This window comes from Marmota monax, unplaced genomic scaffold (assembly GCF_021218885.2).
Source record: "Marmota monax isolate L192 unplaced genomic scaffold, Marmota_monax_Labrador192_F-V1.1 WCK01_AAM20220418_F8-fsc00014, whole genome shotgun sequence".
Taxonomy (NCBI): domain Eukaryota; kingdom Metazoa; phylum Chordata; class Mammalia; order Rodentia; family Sciuridae; genus Marmota; species Marmota monax.
Window position 1 is genome coordinate 15569668 of NW_026695222.1, and position 18817 is coordinate 15588484.

At 37.3% G+C, this 18817-nt stretch overlaps 1 protein-coding gene across 3 annotated transcripts in view; it reads right to left on the bottom strand.

Annotated features, from left to right (window-relative positions):
* The window catches only part of Pigu (phosphatidylinositol glycan anchor biosynthesis class U), a 90929-nt gene that overhangs the window by 39977 nt on the left and 32135 nt on the right, over window positions 1-18817 (bottom strand). For all 3 annotated transcript variants that reach the window (XM_046433315.2, XM_058575453.1, XM_058575454.1), the window contains exon 7: window positions 10120-10217. In XM_046433315.2, the coding sequence (XP_046289271.1) occupies window positions 10120-10217 (98 nt within the window). The remainder of the gene's footprint in view (window positions 1-10119; window positions 10218-18817) is intronic.

The following is an 18817-nucleotide window of genomic DNA, read 5'->3' on the forward strand; positions in this document are numbered from 1 at the left end:
CCCAGCTTGAATTTTAGATACTATAACACCATGATAAAGAGTGAAAAATTTTAAGCTGAAGATAGCATTACTGTTAACAGATGTTAGGGAAAAGGAACCTGATCTCCCCTATGGCTCCTTAATAAGCTTCCATACACATAGTTCTACTCTTATCTCTCTTTAAAACTGTGCTGTCCCTAAGCCACATATGGCTATTTAAATTAATGGGAAATTAATTAAACTTAACAATTCAATTCCTCAGGTTCCTAGTAAATTTCAAGTGTTCCATGGCCACCTGTGGCTTGTGACTACTGACAATGCAAGACATAGAACGCTTCAGTCATCACAAAAAGTTCTACTGGACAATACTACTCTAAAGGAATGAAGTTTCATGAGAATTATACATTTCTGGGAATGGGAAATAACAATGAAGAGACATCCATACATAAATTTGAAAATTTGAAGAAAACACTCAGGTTCTGAGTTCATTTGATCATTTTTGATCTCTTCTCCCTGAATAATACTGCCATTCAGAAAAGAAGAAAGGAAGGAAACCATAAACCAGGAAAGTGGGAAAAGAACCTCAAAAATAAAGTTTTATCTCCTACTCCTCCCTGCTGATAGCATTTAACAAGAAATAAGCCAGGAAGTAGAAAAAGATGGTCTTGAAGAACTGAACCAAGTAGACTATTAAAAGCCACTCTCTTAGGGGAGCCCTAAACACATACCCAGGAGATGAGGATTTACTCTGCAAATCTTGTTAGCAGCCCCCAGGTTTCAGTTTGCTTCTCTGCTCGCAGTGATTGATTCAAGCTAATGTGTTACTGTTGATGTCTGAGTAGAAAATGATTCTTTTTTCTTGTGCTTAAAATGTATTTCAGGTATCACTTTTTTTTTTAATTTTTTATTGTTGGCTGTTCAAAACATTACATAGTTCTTGATATATCATATTTCACATTTTGATTCAATTGGGTTATGAGCTCCCATTTTTACCCCATATACAGATTGCAGAATCACATCAGTTACACACTTTGTTTTAAGACATGGTCTTAGATTTGCCTTGAGGAATAGTGTCCTGAAATGATAGAGTAGAGCATTTACTGGGTCTATTTATAAAAATCGAGGCTGCACTTAATCTTTCAGGACTACTCCTGTTACACAGTGAGGCATACCTGGAATTCTTAAAAAAGAAACTTCAGCAATCCTTTGATAGCTTGCTGTTTATAAACCCTGCAGCCAACTTTAACCTAAGGGATCACACTGAAAATTTCCCAGTGGACAGGTGAACCTTCTTTTTTAATTTACAGCTACTCCTGTCCATGTCTCCCCCTACCCTTCTTATAAGTCTCCTTTTTGGCTACACAGCAAATACTGACTTAAAATGTGTAGATAAAAGTAAATGTACATAAGAAATGCTAGAAAAATGATACCTTATATTTTTTATTTATTTTTTTGTGGTGCTGGGGATCAAACCCAAGATCTCAAGCATGCTAGACAACCCCTCTCCTACTAAAACACATCTTCAGCCCAACCTAAATCAACTTTAAACTGTTTTATTATAAAACTGCACAAAGTAAATAGAAATCTTGGTGACTGATTATGAAGCAAATGTCCTTGTAGCCATGACCCAGCTCAAAAAAACTTTCTATCCATTCCCCAAGGTCTTCCATGCTCCCAGACCCAACCAGAATCCACTATTCCTTCTAAAGTGATGATGAACCTGGTTTTTACAGTAATTACTTCCTTGTATTATTTTATGGTTTTTCACTTACCTATGCATCCCTTCACACTATATTTAGATTTTTTAAAAAAATAATACAATTTTTAAGTCTCTCTTTTAATTTACAGCTACTCCTGCCCATGTCTCCCCTCACCCTTCTTATAAGTCACCTGTTCAAGAACCCAGGGAATTTTACCTACAGAACTTCACACAATCTGGTTTTTCCAACTATACACCTTTTCTTCAACATTTCTTGGAAACTGCAGCTGGTTGCAGAGGCTTGATCAATTTTGGATTTGATCCCTTTGGCAAAACTTTGCTGGTAATATATTCTCTTGAGAGGAGGCATAATTTGGTTTGTTTTTGCAGTGCTGGGGACCAAACCCTAGGGCTTACACATGTTAGGCAACTACTGAACCCTTAAATCACATCCTCAGACTAATTTTTGGTTTTTATGTCAGTTGTTATTGATGCTTAATGCCTAGACCAATAGGGGTTGCAATATGATGTTATCCTATCACTCTGTCTTCATTTGTAAGTTAGAATAATTTTATAAAGATGTTTCCCCTCATCTACTATATGGTACCTACTAATATAAGAAAGGTAAGACATGTACTTATTTTTTTCCTTTATCTAGTTTTCAAAATAATAAATTGGTTTCCTGTGAATTCTCCTAACTTAACCAATTAGGTTTCCTTTTGGTATCATTATGAATCTCTTGATTTAAGTATATTTATAAGTTTTAATCTACTGTAAATCTTATCCTATTGAAATTCAAATTATCCACCTTTAGTCACTGGGAACTTCAAGTCATATCCTGAGTCCTGTTTTAAAAAAAAAAAAATTTAAGTTTTACATGGACACAATATATTTATTTATTTTTATGTAGTGCTGAGGATTGAACCCACTGCCTTATATATTTAAGGCATGTGCTCTACCACTGTCTGGTACCACAACATTCCAGGATCATCCTGTACATTTCCTGCCCTGAAAATGGAATCGACCACTTCTCTAAGAAAACTCAGTTTCTTTTAGTGGACAAATGGTGGTTTGAGATCACAATCTGGGTACTAAGACGATTGCAGATAATGGGTTGGTCATTGTTTCCATACCTTTTGGTGAACAAATGAACACACTTACTCTCTCTCAAATACTTACAGGAGCCAAGAAGGTAATAAATGAGTTAATGTGATAGAGATGACACATGGGACTATGGTAAAGAGAGTATGCTCTATGTAAAGGCAAAAATCCTCAAAAGAAGCTGGAAATTCAAAATTTTAACATAATTTTTTAAAATAGTGACAACGAATTCAAAACAAAATTAAACACTAGGGTGAAATGAAATCCATCTGTGGGTCAGATTTGGTCCATGGGTTACGTGTACCCTCAACCTGAAAAATTTAACTAGGAGTTATCCCATAAGATACATTGTTATTAATATATAAAAATATTTAGAGAACAGATTTCTCAAACTGTTTCAGAAAAAGTCAAACTATACAAAGGAAAGGTAGAAAATAATTTTTTTCTTTCTGTCCTAGGGATGGAACCCAGGGCTTTGAGCATGCTAAGCAAGATTCTACCACTGAGCTATATCACCAGCCCTCAAAAGGAGAAAAATGTACCTCCCTCCCTTTATCTACATAAAACAGGAGGGAGAACAACATTTTCTATAAGAAACCATTTTCTTTCATGGTGTGAGAAGGAAAAGATCAATTTTCAGAATAAACTCTTTAAAGCAAGTTGGAACCTAACAAAGTTTTTATACCTAAACTTTTGGAATCTGAAGAGACCCAGGAGAGATATTTTACAAGACAGGTAAAAAAATGAATCCTAAATGTATGACCAAGTTCTTACCCTCATTTTTACCTTTTCTAAAAAGAAAAGAAGTTAACAGCATTGTCACCTCTGCTCTGGCACCCTCCAGGAAGCAGCAGAGACAACAAAAAGCTGCTGGAGAAAGAAAGAGCAGAGTGTGAAAATTCTAAATAAGGCCTCAGAGAAGGGCTGGGGAAGGACCCAGATATCAAGAAAGACCTGAGTGGGGTTGCCTCCTTTAGTTTGAGCTATTATCATGAAACCTGCCCAAGCACCAGAAAGTAAGTTACAGGATTCATTTTTTCAGTTCAAAGACAAGAAAAGCTCATACTGGATTAAAGCAAAAACCAAAGGAGCACTCACAAGGTATTTTCCCCTAGTGTCTATTATTGTCCTTGAAAGAAAACAGAACCTCAAACAAACCACAGGGGTCCAAGGCTGTAGGAATCCCAAGCAAAAGGAAAGCAGGAACTAGAAACTTCCTGGACTTCACCATGAGCATCTCAGCAAACCTCCCCTAGTCTTCCTCAGCCTCTTGATGCACTTGGTTTTTCCTTCACTGTAGCCTCCAGATCCTGTGCATGTTAGGACTATTTTATTCTGCATGTGATCAGATCATAACACTGTAAGCTTCTCTCTAATTTGGAAACTAGGCTCCAAGCCAAGGTCAGAGGAAGAACAAAGTTGGGGGAGGGGAACAGATGGGCTCAAACTACCAGTGATTCACCAGGGAGCCAGATGCAGCACCCCTGCCTTTGATCCTGGGCCTCAAGAGGGAAGAGAAAAATAGCTTTGACTCTGGCACTGATGAGACACTCACTAGCTTATCCATTATCTACCTTTTACAGTATATAGAAACTCAGCAGAATGGAGGCAGGTTTATAGTGTCAAAGGTGGAAATACAAACTAATTTACAGTTCCTCTGGCTCCAGAAAAGAAATAATTATCCTTTCCCTTCATTACCTTATGTAGCTATAGACTGGTAGCCAGGTCCTTTCCATGAACATCTGAATGCTAATTACTACTCCTATGATCCACTGAGAGCAGACACTGTTCTGGATACTAGACATATCTTAATCCTTTGCAGTATTAATTTTTATATATAAATATATATATATATATATATTTTTTTGGTGGTGCTGAGGATCAAACCCAGGGCCTCACACATGCTAGGCAAGGGCTCTACCACTAAGCTATATCTCCAGCCCAAGTACTATTATCCAACGTTGTAAATAAAGAAACCAAGGGAGAAAGAACTTAAACAGTAACTGCTCCAGAGTCACAGAGCTAATAAATATCCTAATCGAGATGTCAGAAACTGTATTCTATTTTCCTATACCGTAACATAAATTTTTTAAAACATGCAGAAAATCTGAAATAATATAATATCAAGTTGTGTGATGGTGTACACGTGCATCCCAGCCACTAAGGAGGATAAAGCAGGAGGATCACAAGGCTACCCAGAGCAACTTAGCGAGACCTTGTTTCAAAAAACAAAACAAAAAAATAAAATAATCAACTTTATGTCACTAGATTAAAGATTACCACTTTGCCATGTTATTTCTAAGTATACAAATTGATTTTTGCTGAAGTACCTAAAAATTGTACATATCATGATACTTCTCCCCAAAACACTTGTGCATGCAGCTCATAAAAATAAGGATATTCTCCTTCATAGCACAAGAAGTTAATAATAGTTCTCTAAAAGCACCTAATATTTTTATTTATCTTCAAATTTTTCTAACAACCCCTAAAACAACTCTATATCTTTTTTCCACACCAGAATTCAATCAAGAACCTCTCATTCCATTTGGCTTTTTTTTTAATATTTATTTTTTAGTTATAGGTGGGCACAATATCTTTATTTTATTATTTTATTTTTATGTGGTGCTGAAGATCAAGCCCAGTGCCTCATGCATGCTAGGCGAGCATTCTACCACTGAGCCACAGCCCCCAGTCCTCCATTTGGTTTTTGTGTCTCTCTAGTCTTGAAACTTGAAACATGACATTGACTTTGTCTTTCTTTTTTTTTGTTTTCTTTTCTTTTTTAATGGCACTGGGATAGAACCCACTGGTGCTCTACTACTAAGGTACATCCCCACTCTTTTTTATTTTTATCTTGAGACAGGATTCTGCTAAATTGCCAAGACCGGCCTCAAACTTGTGATCCTCCTGCCTCAGCGTCCTGAGTTGCTGAGATTAGGGGCTATGGCACTAAGCCCAGCATGACCTTGACAATTTGAAGAGAACCAGATCAACTGTCTTACAGACCATTTTGGTGTGTTCTATTACTCCCTATAGTATCATTTAAATTATTCCTCTGTTCTTTCATTTTCTAAAAACTAGTAAACAGATCTAAAGGCTTAATTAAAGTCAACTTCTTAGGTAAGAATATTTGAAAGTTAATGCTATGTACACAGATTGCATCACACCAAGAAGCACATCTTAGCAAGGTACATGGGCACATGCCTGTAATCTCAGCAGTTTGGGAGGCTGAGGCAGGAAGACTGCAAGTTCAAAGGCAGCCTCAGCAACTTAGTGAGACAGGTCTCAAAAAAAAAATAAATAGAGGTTGAGGACATGGCTCTGTGGTTAAGCACCCCTGTGTTAAATCCCCAGTACCAAAAGACAACACAAAACAAAAAAAGAAATGCATTTTTTCAATTGTTCCACTGTAAACAATTTGAGTAGGATCATGTGTTTGACCTGAGACTTCCAGAACACTCCTTTGTACAGATGTGATTTCCTTTTTTTTTTTTTTTTTGGGTACCAGGGATTGAACCAGGGGCCTTAACCACTGAGCAACATCTTTGACCCTTTTTAAAATATTTTATTTAGAGACGGGTCTTGCCAAGTTGCCTAAGGCCTTGCTAAATTGCTGAAGCTGGCTTTGAACTTGTGATCCTCATCTCTCAGCCTCCCAGGCCACTGGGATTGCAACCACACCGGCTCCTTTGTTATTAATAAATAATTTAGAGGGTGGAAAGTGGGGGTGATAAAATTTTGGCACCATTCAAAATTATATACATTCTCTAAAAACTATTCACTTGATTTTAGCATCCATTGATGATCTTTGCTAGGTTCAATAATTTCATTGGCGATTTGCTATTCTATCATTTCTACATTTATAAATTGGCTTTCATCTATTTAGAAGCAGTCTCTTTATTCAACTGGGGAAGCTAAAACTAATAAGCTCAGTATAAGGCAGCAGCCCCACCCACCCACCCAATGGTCTCATGCATGTTAGGCAAGAACTCTACCACTGGGCTACAGTACTAGCACTTTTTATTTTAGTTTGAGGGTGGGTCTCACTAAGTTGTCCAGGCTTTGAACTTGCAATCCTCCTGCCTCAGCTTATTGAGTAGCTGGGATTATAGGTATAAGCTATTGTACCTGGGTAGTTCTTTCCTTTCAGTTATTTTCAATGTAAGAAACTGGGGGCTGTGGATGTGGCTCAAGCGGTAGCGCGCTCGCCTGGCATGCGTGCGGCCCAGGTTTGATCCTCAGCACCACATACAAACAAAGATGTTGTGTCCGCCGAAAACTAAAAAATAAATATTAAAAAATTCTCTCTCTCTCTCTCTCTTTTTTAAAAAAAAAAAAAGAAAAGAAATTGGGAACAATGATGGTATATCCAATTTTTTTCTCTAATCAACTCTCTTCTGAACTTCATTATGAACACATGGATTTTAATTTATTCAACGTTCTATAATCCCTTATAATCTTTATTCTTTTGGTGCTCAAAATATCCCAAATTTGGCCAGTAAGGGTTCTTTGAGTTGGTTTCAGAGTTCTGACATCACCCTGTTAACGTATGAGACTACTCTGCTTTCCATCTTAACAAGACATCCCCATCAAGCTTGTGCTTTTCTATAGTATCTTATACAATCATTCCAGGAAGAAATGTGTGCCCGCAGAGGGCTTCTAGAAACTGAGAAAACCAGAATGTCAAGAGCAGATCCATCGTGGGTTTGTGGTTATTTAAACCATTCTAAGTTGGAAGTTGGAAGAACATTTGGGATCATCCAACCACCTGTGATGATACTTACAACATTGCTAGGACTCCCTAATAAGTGCCATTTTCCACTGGCCTAAAAACTGATTCACAGGGAGCTTACCTCACTTGGAACATCCCATTCTGTCACAGGGCTGCCTTTCACTGAGCTCATTAGTTCTAATTTCTCTCTTTCGAGCCTTTGGATTTCTGTGAACTCAGGCCTAATGGGTCCACTTAATGGTTTAGGAGGAACTCAGTTCTAAAAGATAATTTCCTCTTCTGTTCTCGCTCTCATATTTAAACAGGTGTGTTTGTTTCCTGGAAGTGACTGAATTAATTTTCCAAATACTCTATCATGACTCAGAAGGCCCTACTGACCTACAAGCCACTTTACATTCTTAAATAAAAAAATAGTTAGAGGTGGAATTTTAATTTCTACACAAATGCGGTCCTGAAATTCATCTCAAAACTCTTCCTATTCCTGTTTCCCAGATACAGACTGCTGCCAGCTGATTCCACCACCTAAAAATCCCCTGCATCCAGACCCTCACCTCTCAATTTCCTCTGACAATGGTCTAACCTTCCCAATTTCAGTGTCTTCTATGCTCAACCACCCCATAGGTTACTAGCACAGCAGTCTTCCTGGAATACTCCTTGCTTGGCAACTGTACCTGCTTTATCTCTGCAGACTCAGAGATATTGAGTGCTTAATAAATAGCACTGGATATTCGGGCAGGGAGACTAAATAAATTGACTAGCTGAGTTGCCTAACCTCATGACACAGTTTTATTGTCCACTGTTCTCAGGAGGAAATTTCCTTGAGTTTTAAACAAAAGTCATTTTATATAAAGCAGTATTTAGAAATGGACTAACAAATTATTTGGAAAGTTTAGGTCAGCCCAAGTGTTTTTGTTGGTCTGTTTATTGGTAATACTACCTAGGGCCTCATGCATGCTAGGGAAGTACTCTACCACTTAGCTATACCCCTAGTCCTTTTTTCTATATTATTTATTTTATATCTAGTTGCATAAAAGTTCTGATTGCATGCATTCTCTTTAAGGCTCAGACTTTCTAAAGAATAAACTGCACAGTATTAAGAAAATATAAGGACTGGGGTTGTGGCTCAATGGTAGAGCACTCGCCTAGCATGTGTGAGGCACTGGGTTTGATTCTCAGTACCACATATAAATAAATGAATAAAATAAAGGTCCATCAACAACTAAATATTTATATATATATAAAGAAAATATACATAGTATATTATTATATGGAAAATGATTGGATCAACATGAATATAGAAAGAAAATCAAAACAAAATAATTCATTGCATGGTGACACATCTAATTGAACTAGCGATTATAAATCCAACTTGAAAAGCCAGTGCTGGCAGACTGGGAGGTAGCTGGTTCACTTCTTTGTAGATACTGATGGTGGCACTACAACTGGCTTTTTCTGTGGAGAACAATTTGATCTTGCATAATAAGAATATATAACTTTTTAGTCTTAGATCCAGTGAATCATCTGGAGAAATATAACTTAAGAAAATTACTTAGAGAAAACCAAATTTCTATACTATACCCTGCCCAAATATCCAGTGCTATTTACTGAAGACCATATCTCAAATTCCCCCAAATAAAAGAAAGACCAACCTAATCATGTATCACTATATACACCAAAAGATATATTACAAAGTCACCTATACTGACAAGCAATTGTTCTTTTTGCACAAGAGGATGCATATTATTAGCTTTAGTAAGAGTGTTAAGAATGAAGACTCTGAAATCAAGACACTTCTGGATTTTTGAATCTTGGTGTTACCTCCTGCATGCTTCTTGCCAGCCATGTGACCTTAGGTAAATGATTTAACCTCCCAACATTCTGTTTTAATTCATGTGCCTAATATGTATAATACCAAACAAACCTATTGCAAATAATATGACCTGTCCCACAAAATCCATATGGGGCTGAAGTGAGATGATGCCTGCAGTGCTTAGTATAGTGCCTGAATTACTATCATATTTATTGATCACCTAGGATGTTCCTGTCATTGCAACAAGTGTACCCATTACATTTAATTTTTTTAAAGAACTTTAGAAAATAAGTGCTATTTTTAATATATATTTTTTTAGTTGTTGATGGGCCTGTATTTTATTTATTTATATCAGTGCTGAGAATTGAACCCAGTGCCTCACACATGCTAGGCAAGTGCTCTACCACTGAGCTACAACTGGTGAGTGCTATTATTAAAAAAAAAAAAAAAAGAAGAAGAAAGAAAGAAAAAAACTTAAAAAGAAATGAGCTCAGAGGAATCTATGTACATTAGGTGAGAGAAGAATACAAGATGGTTGATAGATCCCAAATACAATTATGTAAAATGAAAAGCAGTTTCACATTTGCAAAGACAAAACACAGAACTAAAGATCACTTAGTCTACTTTCTTTAAAGTTAGTCAAGTTTCTTTGTCTTTTCAAGTAGAAGCAAGCAGATATTAGTTGGGGGCCCCAGTCCCATTGCCTTTATTAATCCATTCCCTTCCTTCCTCCCAGCAGGGACCAGGCTATGTATTAAACATCACTTGAGCACTGGTTTCTAACCAGCAAGTGCTTACCTGGAGGAGATAGAGGAGTCCTGGGACAAACAAGGTGATTGGATACAGAGACTGGTATGTTGCTAAGGCAAGAAAAATAGCACTGAGGAAAGCACTGCCTGTAAAAAGAAATAAGCGTATGGAATAATCCAGCTTCATCAATCAAGATTAGACTCAGCAAGTCTTTATCAACATGAAACTTTCATAACTGTTCAAATAATCACCTGACACGCTTCCTGGTGCACAAGGTGCTCTTGAAACTCACACAGAGTGAGAGCTTCGTGGCTTGATTTCCCATAAAAGGAAACCAAGGAAGTCAAAACCATCTACCTTTAGCAACCTGGGATACCACAAGCATATTTCTTGTGAAATTTTCAGACCCAAAATGATTCTACAAAACTTTAGCCCAAAGATGTATAAAGAGATTGAGTCTATTAACATCCTACTTAATGTACCAATTTATTAAGCCTGCAATGATTGCTTATGGTATTCAGACTGTGAAACTATCCCTTTAGATTTCACAACATCCCATCACTCTTTACAACACTCCTTCTTTATGTACTATCTTCAGATCATGAGTTTCTTTTTTCTAAATTAAAATATAATAAATTTTACTAATAATGTCCCCATTTCCTACATAAAATATACTGCTATGAAATCATTCAATATGATACAAAAGAATCTGTAATGATATGAAAAGATATTTAACCTTCCTATTAAGTGAAGGTTCTAAAAGAGGTAAATTCTGTGTTCCTTAAAAAAAAAAAATAGACCTTGAAGTTCAAAATAATTAACTCTGGATGGTGGTGAAATTATAAATGATTTTCCTTTCTTTGCTTCTCTAAATACTTTAAAACTTTCTAAAATGAACTGCTTTGTTTTTGTCTAGGAAAACAACTGATTTCTCTTTAAAAAAAAAAAAAAATCAAAAATCAGCTTTTCCCTTTCAAATGGTTTAAGACATCAGGGCACACAAAAATCAAGGCTAGAGAGTTTGAGTTTACAAGGGGGATTTCAAAGCAGCCCAGAAATCATTTGTTATAACTGATGGTTCAAGGTTGGTGTCTTATAATGATGATGTTTCATAAAAATGACAATATCCAGGGCTGGGGCTGTAGCTCAGCGGTAGCGCACTTGCCTGGCTTGTGTGAGACACTGGGTTCGATTCTCAGCACCACATATAAATAAAGGGCCTACTGTTCACTGAAAATAACAGACATCTTCTTCAATGATGTTTCATAAAAACAAGCTATTCAGTCCAAGGAGTTTTATCCCTTTCCCAACTCACTCTAGGGACAAACAAAAGGCGCTTTTGCCCACCAAAGTGGTCTATATATTTGAAACATCTAAAAGCCACCTTGGGAGAAAGAGGGTTATGAATCTGATAACTTCATAGAAAAGGGAATGAAAAAACTTTGAGCATTAAATCCTTCAAACCAAGGAAACATGACAGCTAGAAACAATCCTGGTAGATAGAAAGTAGAAAGATGGAAGAAAAAGGAGGAAGCACCAGAAGGATCCTTTTTTTTTTTAAATCAATGTGTGAATTAGAGATAAACTTGTGGTCAGTCATTTTTTCCTAAATATTTATTTTTTGTTGTAGATGGACACAATACCTTTATTTTATTTTTATGTGGTGCTGAGGGTCGAACCCAGTGCCTCACGCATGCTAGGCAAGCGCTCTACCCCTTGAGCCACAATCCCAGCCCCAACCAGAAGGATCTTTCTAGAAGGGTTTAGAGCTCTGCTGAGCTGTCCTTCCCTGTCCTCCTTCTATCAGAAACCCATCTTTCAATGGTCACTTGAAATGACTCTTCCTTTATGAGCCCAAGCAAAGGTGGTAACAGTCACTACAACTAACATTTATTGCTCACTTAGTGGGTTCTAGACACTGTATTGAACCCTCTACAACAAAAATGTGTTAGACTCCACTCAACATTGATTGCTTTATATTAATTATCATGCCATGCCATTATATCTTATTTTCTAAACAAAATGAAAGGCATCTAGAGATTAATCACAAAGCTCTGTATTATTATTATTATTTTGCATATCTAGGTCAATATTTATGCAGAAATGGCAATATGGCTTTTGCAAACACATTCAAAATCAGATTTATAGTTATGCTGACATAAAATTAAGAGGCAGAATGTGTATGTCTGTGTTAATACATTTTGCATGTTTAAAAAAAAAATTGAACCTAACACCAAGCTATGCCTCCAGCCTGCATCTTGTTTGTTCTTTTTTTTTTTTTTTAAATATTTATTTATTTATTTATTTTAGTTCTCGGCAGACACAACATCTTTGTATGTGGTGCTGAGGATCGAACCCGGGCCGCACGCATGCCAGGCGAGCGTGCTACCGCTTGAGCCACATCCCCAGCCCTCTTGTTTGTTCTTATGTAGTTTCCTTTTCTCCTGAAGTCATTCTCTTTGTTTGCGTTCATATACCAAAATTTGAATAAAGTCTTATGTGCCCTCAAAAAAAAAAGCCCCTCAGGAAACATCACAACATTGGTAAACCTTTACTTTTTTGGTTCATTTTCTTGTAACAGCTTTTCTGAGATAGAAATCACAATTCATTGGAGATAGTGGCACACATCTGTAATCCCAGTAACTTGGGAGGCTAAGGCACGAGGATCACAAGTTCAAGGTCAGCCTCAACAACTTCGTGAGACCTGTCTCAAAAGAAAAAATGAAAAGGGCTGGGGATGTAGCTCCTTCTCTCATTCTGGGTTCAGTCCCTGGCTCAAAACAACAACAACTAAGAAAGAAAGAGTTAATATGTTTTCAGATAAGCCAGAAGAGGCAAGAAGGATGGTTAGGAAGGCAGAAAGTTGGAATGGCATGTGCTCGAGGTAGGGACAGGGAAGATAAAAAAGAAAAGTAAAATATGACTTCAAATATTTTAGAAAAACTGTATAATAAGAAAACACTGCTGGAGTTTGCTCTATGGCAAGCATGTGCTGAGTGCCAGGGAGACTGGTGACTCAGTCTCTGACTTCAGGGATCTCCCAGTAAACAATTACAAAACATGGGAGGAAAGTACAGGAAGCAGACCTAGCCCATCAGGGGAAGTTGACACCTGAGTTTTGAGCAGTGAGGAGGCGAGGCCTGGCATCCAAGGAAACAGCATGTGTAGGGGCAGGAGCATGAGAGAGAATGGTATGCTGCGGGTGGGTGAAATGGTAACTAGATCAGCATGGCTAAACAAGGAGAGCTAAGAGGAGTGATTGGAAGCGGATCCAAAAGGGGATCCGATCCTGTGGGTGCTGGTAACATTCTGCCTCTTAATCTGAATGTTGGAATTCATCATTTTGTAAAAATTCATTTACCTCTACACTAATGATTTGGACATTTTCTATATAATGTTATACTTCAATAAAAAGTTGCATCCAAAAAGTCTCAGTAAGCAGACAGGGGTCAGATCATGGAGAGCTTAGTTTGCACAATCATCCAAAAATATCTATCTACAGGCCCAGACAGAACTTTCGAAATAATGCCTGAGAAGGAGCCTTGTGAGGAAGGAACTGTGCCAACAGGGTTATGAGTTTTACCCAAAAATGATACAATTTACCATTGTCTGTTACTGCAGCCCAGATGTTCAGGCAGTAGGTTTTGAACAAGGCTTGGCCTTTAGCCTGACCACAGGAACATTAGGGTAAATCAGTCAAGGGGGGTATGTGCATTGGCTGTGGTATCAAGGAATGTCATTATCTACGCAATCTAGATCTTAATATGTTTTCTAACTCTCTGTATTAGGATGGGGGCCAGGACAAGCCTCAGCAAGCCCTGGGATAACGATGTACCTCTACAGTTGGCACCTTGATCTGGCCTGGATTGGTAGTACAGTTGCAGGGCAGAGCAAGAATGCAGCCAAGGAGGGCCATGGGGACTCTTCAGGACATGGACTTCAAGGAGAGTGAGAGGAGAATCAGAGACTGAGTAACACCAGTGACCCATCCCAGAGCAGGCAGTGGGACAGACTGGAATATGATCAAAAGGGCTAAGGTCCCACAGGACTATCAGAAAAGGAAGTTGCACCAGGGTCTGAGGCAACAAGCAAGACTTCCCAAGAGTACGAGGTGATGCCAGGGGCAGGGCCCAGTGTACTACATCCCTTGCCAAGTGTGCTTTTCTAACAGAACAGGATCTCTCAGGGAAGCCCATCCACACTACTGATGATGAAGGTGTTCTGTTCCAGCCACAACTGTCAGCACTTCACATGTCTTAAGTCATTTAGTCTTTCCATTACTACAGGAATTAGGTCTTATTACTATTCTCATCTTATAGATGAGGAAACTGAAGGACAGAAATTGTTTGCCCAGGGTCACAAAGCTACTGAACAACAGGAATAGGATCTGAACCCAGATTGTCTCACGCAAGAACTCACATTCCTTAACTACATCACTACACCACCCTCTGGATTTCAATCTCTGACTGAACCATAAAAATTATAATACACAGGGGCTAGAGTTGTGGCTCAGTGGTAGAGTGCTTGCCTAGCACATGTGAGGCACTGGGTTCGATCTTTAGCACCACATTAAAATAAAATAAAGATATTGTATCCATCTATAACTGAAAATATTTTTGAAAAATTACAATACACAAAACAACTATTTGTTGAATGGATTCTGCTAAGCAGAGAGGCTGAGCATTTCAAGTTTCTCATGTACTCCTTCTCTCACTCTAGGAAGTAGATCTCTTAATCAAATGGAAAGTCCTGAGGCTGCATTATCTGCACAAGACTACAGAGATGGTAATTAGAATAAGCAGACTTCGAAATTCGGTCAATCTGACAAACCTGATCTTGGGCTGCTTCTCTTTTGGGTCCTTGAGTCTTCTAGGACTCCACTGCAGGGTTTTCCTCTACAAGAATCCCAAATGGAAGTGATAGGATCGACAGGCTTCAGGATCATCAAGATTGCACTCTAACAAGAGAAGCTCTCCTTCTAATTTTCTTCCTTATCTTTCCTGAGACCCTTTATAGATCTCAAAGAGTCTTTAGAAAGTGACAATAATATCACCAACTATTGCCACTACTTGCAAAGCATGCACCATCTCATTCATTTTGTGTGGGTGGATGGGTGGTACTGGTGACTGAATCATTCTTTACATTCACTCAGTAGATAGAGGCTATTTCAATCCCCATGGTACACATAAGGAAACTGAGGACCACAACTATAAAGTGACTTGCCCAAGGTGTTATAGCCTTGGAATCAGTGGAGCTACAATTAGCTATCAGATCAGTCTAACATAAGAGCAGTCTGAGTTCTTAATCACCTGTCTGCCTTCTGATAGTACATCCTGATCCTTCTGTTTTCTTAACAAGCCAAGTCCTAACCCAGAACCTCTTTTGGTGGAATAAGGGAAGATGAAAGGATCTTCAGGTGGCAAACTAAGAATTTCTAGTCTGGAATATCTCATTGTTGAAAAACACCAATGGTGAACAAGCAGCAGCACCCATTAAGATGTATTTTCCTTTTTAAAGCTGAATGAAGACTTCTGCACAGGAATGGAGTATTTTAATTAGCTCACTGAAAGGCAGAATACTTTCTGACCAAAGCAACAGTCTTCAAAGTGAAATCCAAGCTGCTCCACTAAAACTAACATCAGCCCTTCCCACAGACCTATGTTTCCCTGCCAACACTCTGATAAGGACATCATAATACAGTGGCCTGAGCTTGGCTTGGACTTCATTTCTCTGTGTGTCCCAGGTGATCCTGGGCTACTACAAAGTAAGTCAAGGAAGAGTAGGTAAAATTCAAGAGGACATAACAAATAAGGTCATTCCCTTCTGTGTAGCACCTACTTCATGGAAGTCTAGGGACTTCTACTGTTCCTATCTTCTTATCACTCAAGTAAATTTAACTTATTTTTAATTATGTGCTCACTTAAGAAACTTTGGAATAAAATAGTAATGAAAAATCCACTAAAAACTTACTTTACAAAGACAAGTATTGGGGCTGGGGATTGTGGCTCAGTGGTAAAGTGCTCGCCTAGCATGGAGCTACAATTAGCTACCAGATCAGTCTAACATAAGAGCAGCCTGAGTTCTTAATTACCTGTGTGCCTTCTGATAGTACATCCTTCTGTTTTCTTAACAAGCAAGTCCTAACCCAGAACCTCTTTTGATTTGATTCTCAACACCACATATAAATACATTCATTAAATAAAGGTCCATTGACAACTAAAAAAATATTTTTAAAAAAGACAACTATTATCTTTTGGGGGTCTATTTTGTATTTTTATTATCATTTTAATATAGTTGAAGTTAATTACAATATATGACTCTGTATTCTGCTTAAACTACAAATGTATTTTCACAAATTTTTTTTGGTAATACTGGGATTGAATCCAGAGCCTCATGCATGCTAAGTAAACACTCTACCACTACACTCCAAGTCCTAATTTTTTTTTTTTTCTTTTATGGTACTGGGGATTGAAACTGAGGCCCTTCACCACTGCATTATACCCTCAACCCTTTTAATTTTTGAGACAGGGTTTCATTTAGTTGTTGAGGCTGGCCTTGAACTTATCATCTTTCTGCCTTAGCCTCCCAAGTAGCTGGGATTATAGGTGTGTGTCATTGTGTCAGCCTTTAAATTTTATTTCTTAGTTTATTTTTAAGATACTAGGGATTGAACCTGGAGTGTTTTACTACTGAGTTATAATACCAATCTTTTTTTATTTTGAGAGAGTCTCCCTAAGTTGCTAAGTAGGCTTTGAACTTGCTATCCTTCAATCTTTTAGCTACAATACCTTTATTTTATTTATATATTTTTATGTAGTGCTGAGGATCGAACTCAGGGCCTCACACATACTAGGCGAGCACTCTACAGCTGAGCTACAACCCCAGCCTTCAATCTTTTTTTAAAAATACATTTATTTTATTTGTTTATTTTTATGTGGTTCCCAGGATTGAACACAGTATCTCACGCAAGGCAAGCACTCTACCACTGAGCCACAATCTCAGCCTCTACCCTTCAATCTTTGCTTCCTGGGTCACTGGGATTACAGGCATGAACCACCAGCCTAGCTAAATTCTCTTCTGAGACAAGGTCTAAGTTGCTCAGGCTGGCCTTGAAATTGTGATTCTCTGCCTCAACCAATTTACAATTATTTGAAAATATTCACTGAGCTGGAGAAGTGGCTTGGTGGTAAAGTGTTTGGCTACCATGTGTGAGGTCCTGGGATTGATCTCTAGCACCAAAAAATTAATTAATTAATTTTAATTAATTTATTAATATTATGTACCCATTACATGGATAAAACAATTATATTTTACTTAAACAGGAATTCCTCTACTTTGAAGTACTTTATGGTTTTTTCAATCATAAATAATTGTCGACTAATGACTTTGTACCATAAAGTTTTACACATATTTCTGGATTAATGTAGGATAGGCTCTTAAAAGTAGAAATAACAAATCAAAAGTACAAGCATTTTAAGATTACTGCCAAACTGCTTCCAAAGAGGGTTATACAAATTTATCAGTCAATGTACCAAGTGGGAGAATGCCTATTTGATAGAACCTCTGCCAGCTGATAGAATTATCTTCTAAAATCTCTGCCAATTTCAAAGGTCAAAAATAAAATTTTGGGGCTGGGATTGTGGCTTAGCGCTCGTCTAGCACGTGTGAGGCTCTGGGTTCGATCCTCAGCACCACATAAAAATAAATACATAAAAATAAAGGTATTAAAAAATAATTACAGTATATCATTAAAAAAAATAATAAAATAAAATAAAATTTTTTTAGAGTCACCTGTAGGTGAGGGGCATAGTTCAGGCTGAGCTTGATTAAGCATGTGTGAGGCTCTGGGTTCAATCCTCAGCACCATAAGAAAAAAAAAAAAAGTCATATATATTTCAATTTGCTTTTCTCTATTACTTTTCTATGAAGTTGAAAAATTTTTCAGGATTTTTTTTAGTTATTTTTATATTCCTTCTCTTGTGAATCTTCCCAATTGTTTTCTTTTTAATATAGTGAACTATTCCTCTGTTAATTTTATTAAATATCCAGTGAGAAAGCACAAATGTGAAATACAGAAATCTGATTTGTAGAATTTGTAAATGAACTAGTTTTACTATATATACTGTTAGTAGGAATTATTAATAAACTCAAAAGGCCAGAGTGGTTCAGAGTTCCAGCTAAAATAGAACTCTTCAAATATTTTAACAGATTAGGAACGTTGTTTGTGATAGTCTCTATTTATAGTAGCCAACAATGGAAAACAAATGTTCAGTAAAAGGAAAGAGCTGGGACTCTAGGACAAATGTGCATGAGAAATGGAGCCACCGTCTCAGGTAGAAGTGAGGTACAGTAAGGAGACTATTACTTTTCATTTGATATATTTAATTTCTTTTATTTTACTAAGTACTTGAACTACTTATTTTGGGAAAAAAAAAACTAAATTTAAAGAAAATGAAAATACATGTCATCCAATGTCAAACATTATTTATACAAAATAAATGTTAAAAAGTAAAACAAAACTGTATGTACAATATTATATAAAAATGTCTATGAATTCATTCAACCAAAATCTAGAGTCACATAATAAATTTTTTTTTTTAAATTGCTCTTTGGCTGGGGATGTGGCTCAAGCGGTAGCGCACTAGCCTGGCATGCGTGAGGCCCGGGTTCGATCCTCAGCACCACATACAAACAAAGATGTTGTGTCCGCCGAAAACTGAAAAATAAATATTAAAAAAAAAATTCT